The sequence below is a fragment of the Anarrhichthys ocellatus genome, unplaced genomic scaffold, assembly GCF_004355925.1.
Source record: "Anarrhichthys ocellatus isolate YVR2014 unplaced genomic scaffold, GSC_Weel_1.0 scaffold1475, whole genome shotgun sequence".
NCBI lineage: Eukaryota > Metazoa > Chordata > Actinopteri > Perciformes > Anarhichadidae > Anarrhichthys > Anarrhichthys ocellatus.
Window position 1 is genome coordinate 6,838 of NW_022281449.1, and position 3,163 is coordinate 10,000.

At 44.1% G+C, this 3,163-nt stretch overlaps 1 protein-coding gene across 1 annotated transcript; it reads left to right on the plus strand.

The window, feature by feature from the left end:
- Positions 1 to 1,295: 1,295 nt before the first annotated feature.
- LOC116377630 (collagen alpha-1(XIV) chain-like) lies at positions 1,296 to 2,773 on the plus strand (the record flags this gene model as incomplete). Its single annotated transcript, XM_031839302.1, has 2 exons — positions 1,296 to 2,460; positions 2,654 to 2,773. Coding segments are annotated over exons 1-2 (265 nt in total), but the record flags the coding sequence as incomplete, so codon positions are not given.
- Between the last annotated feature and the right edge of the window lie 390 nt (positions 2,774 to 3,163).

Here is a 3,163-nt window from a genome sequence, read left to right on the forward strand (position 1 = left end):
CTCAGATGAACGGTGTCGGTCTCACGTGTCGGCAGCACCGAGCAGAGTGGGCGTCGAGTTTACACCGAAGCCCAAAACCAGCGGCTCACTGTTCCCTCTTAACCCAAAGTGAAACCTTTTAGTTTTTATAATCACCGAGGCTTCATGGCTAAAGTGTTTGTGTGTGTTTTCTTGAGCTTTATATATTCAAGAAGGGTTGTTGGGCGTGTCGGGCTCTCACACGACACCGCCTCCCTTCATTTAGAAGAAGAAGAGAATAAAGAAGTCTTCACACGTGAGGATCTGCTGTCGGCTTCTGGCTCGTTCAGAATCCTCTCTCTGTCAGCTCTGCTCCCTCTTTACTTCTGTCTCTAGAACATCAAGCGTGTGACCGATCACAGGAAACTATGCCACAAATATAACATACAACACAATGATAATAATCGCTAATCTTACATTTAGGAACGTGGTTATGGTGTCGTGGAAGTTGTGTCATTAAACATGAAATATAAGCTGATGGGTTTGAATATTATTGTGGTTATTGATCAATAATAACAGGAGACAGACACACACACACAGTTACATTTGACAACATGCGCTTTATAGTCGAGAATATTCACAGAAACACATTCCCTCAGAGCGACATGTGTCTGTAGGACATAGGACAGGAAGTCCCTTGCAGCACGACCTTAATTGGACACATGAGGAGACTTTGAGTCTGAATTGAAATAATATATATTTAAGACTGCAATGGAAATATGTCCGTGTTCTTCCAGACCTTGTGACCAGAAACCTTCCGTCTTACTTCTCTCTGTACAGAGAGACAGTTTATGTCCGAGGACAGGACGAGAGAAGATGAAACGAGATGTTCTGCAGTCATGTGACTGAGTTGCTTGAATTAAACAGAGAAAGACAAAGTCTCTGAAAGAAGACTCATTAACTTCACTTCCACAAAGGTTTTGAGCATCATTTTTAAATGCAGCTGTAAAGGCTCCACTGAAAACGCAAAATATGACCTCTACTTAAAGGGACAGTTCACCCTAAATCACAAAAACATATTTTTCCTCTTCCCTGTAGTGCTACTTATCAACCGAGACTGTTTTGGTGGGAGTTGCCATGTAGTGAAGATATCGAGGCCGTGTGATGCGGTTGGTGGGCGTAATTCGGTAGAAAGAAAATAGTTCCTACATAAAAGCTGCTCACACCACGGTCTGTGTGTTACCTGGAGTAACCGGGTCATGATTCATGGTAAGAGGCATTACTGTTGAGGGTTTCAACGCTTTGAGCACCACAAGCTGGGTGTCGTATAGTCCCAATATACTGGAGAGAAGGCCGATATCTCCAACACTGAAACTTCTACTGCAGAATTAAACTTGTTTTCTGAGCTTTAAGCTAAATAAAGTCACTTTACTCTGAAAAACATCACTGTTGGTGTTAATGTTGACATTTCTCACCATGTTTTGGGGTCATCTACTGTTTTAAATGATAAATGCTGATGTAAAGTTCACCACTTGGGACTAATCTATGTTTATATAAAAACATTTATATAAAAGAAAGAATAATGCCTTCTAATGAGAGACCAGGGGGCGTCACATAGAGACTCACTCGTCCTTTGACTGAACTGTGGATCACAGAGAATTTAAGACGAGCATTTAAGTGATTAATAAGCACAATTACGCTTCAATAAACCGCCTGAAAGTGGATTAAAATGTGACGGATCAGCCTGCACCTTCAGTTATCTTATTGTTTCCTGCTTGCTGCTCCTCCACTGTTTAAGTGCCTTGCTCAACTGCATGTCGGCAGTATTTTATTCCTTCTGATTATAGGGTGTAAAGAAACAACTCCCAGAGGATCCCGCAGCTCTGTGAGAGAGATAATTGGCTGATAGGAATATATTTTACATTTTAGTTTTTTTTCTAATCTGGGCCGGGCTCTGGCTCGCCGGACTGACTTTAGTAAATGAGCCGCCGTTGCCTCATTAGAGTCCGGTCTGTTTTATCACCCGGTAAACTGTCGGGACAAACAACACAGGGAGGCTGTTATTATTCATCTGCTAAAGCGAAGCACCTAGCTCCTCCAGGGTTTAATTAAACCGCGTTGAACTGAATTAGAATTAATGGAACACTTTGTAACTCTCTGGGACCGGAGCTGCACGTCAAAGTGTTCTACTTTTACAACTGCAGACGTGTAATGTGAGCGCTGTAGGCGGCTGTGAACCTCTTACATCCTTTTTTTATAATCTGGTTCAGACTTTAAACTCACCACCAGTGAAAGGAAAACTACGATGTTAAATTGTCTGTGTTTGTGTCTCTTCTTCTTTAGCTGAAGACGAGTTCATGTGCAAGACTCCGGCCATATCGGACATCGTCATCCTGGTGGACGGCTCCTGGAGCATCGGACGCATCAACTTCAGGCTGGTCAGGACCTTCCTGGAGAACCTGGTCAGGGCCTTCTCGGTGGAGTTTGACAAGACCAGGATCGGTGAGGAGGTTTAGATTTCCGGCTCAAAAGAACAACTATGCTTTGATTCTTTAAAGCACCTCGTACACTCTGTTAGTCCACAGAATATTTTGTTTTAAACTGTACTTGAGAGACCAAAGTTTGCAAGAACATAAACGGAACCACAAGACTATTTGTCTGCGGTATAACGTTTCCTCCACATGACCATGTGCAGGTCTGGCTCAGTACAGCGGAGACCCCCGGATCGAGTGGCACCTCAACGCTCACACCACCAAAGAGGCCGTGATCGAGGCTGTGAAGAACCTGCCGTATAAAGGAGGAAACACGCTGACAGGTACCCCCAAACCCCTCCCCCACCAAAGCCTCCCTCTGGTTATTCTGGTCCTCCGTACTCGTCACAGTTACCAGATAACGTTTGGACCAAAGCCAGTCTCCTGTCTCGGCTCATTAGATTCACCTCAGTTCATTTCAGCTCGGTGTTAGAATGTTTGTGACCCGGCTGATGAGAGCAGACTGTCAGTCATGAGAGGGTCGGTGTGGTTCAACAGCAGCTTCACTGGTATTCAAGACGTGTGAGAGGAAATGTATTCTCATCAGTGACTGGTTCATTTTGCTGTTTTAATTCACAGTTTTACTTTAGAGCGTCATAAGGAGGTTCTTCTAGAGAGCGAGAGAGCTTTGATGAACCAACATTCAGCCCGTTGTATGGTCTCGGTGGTCTCGG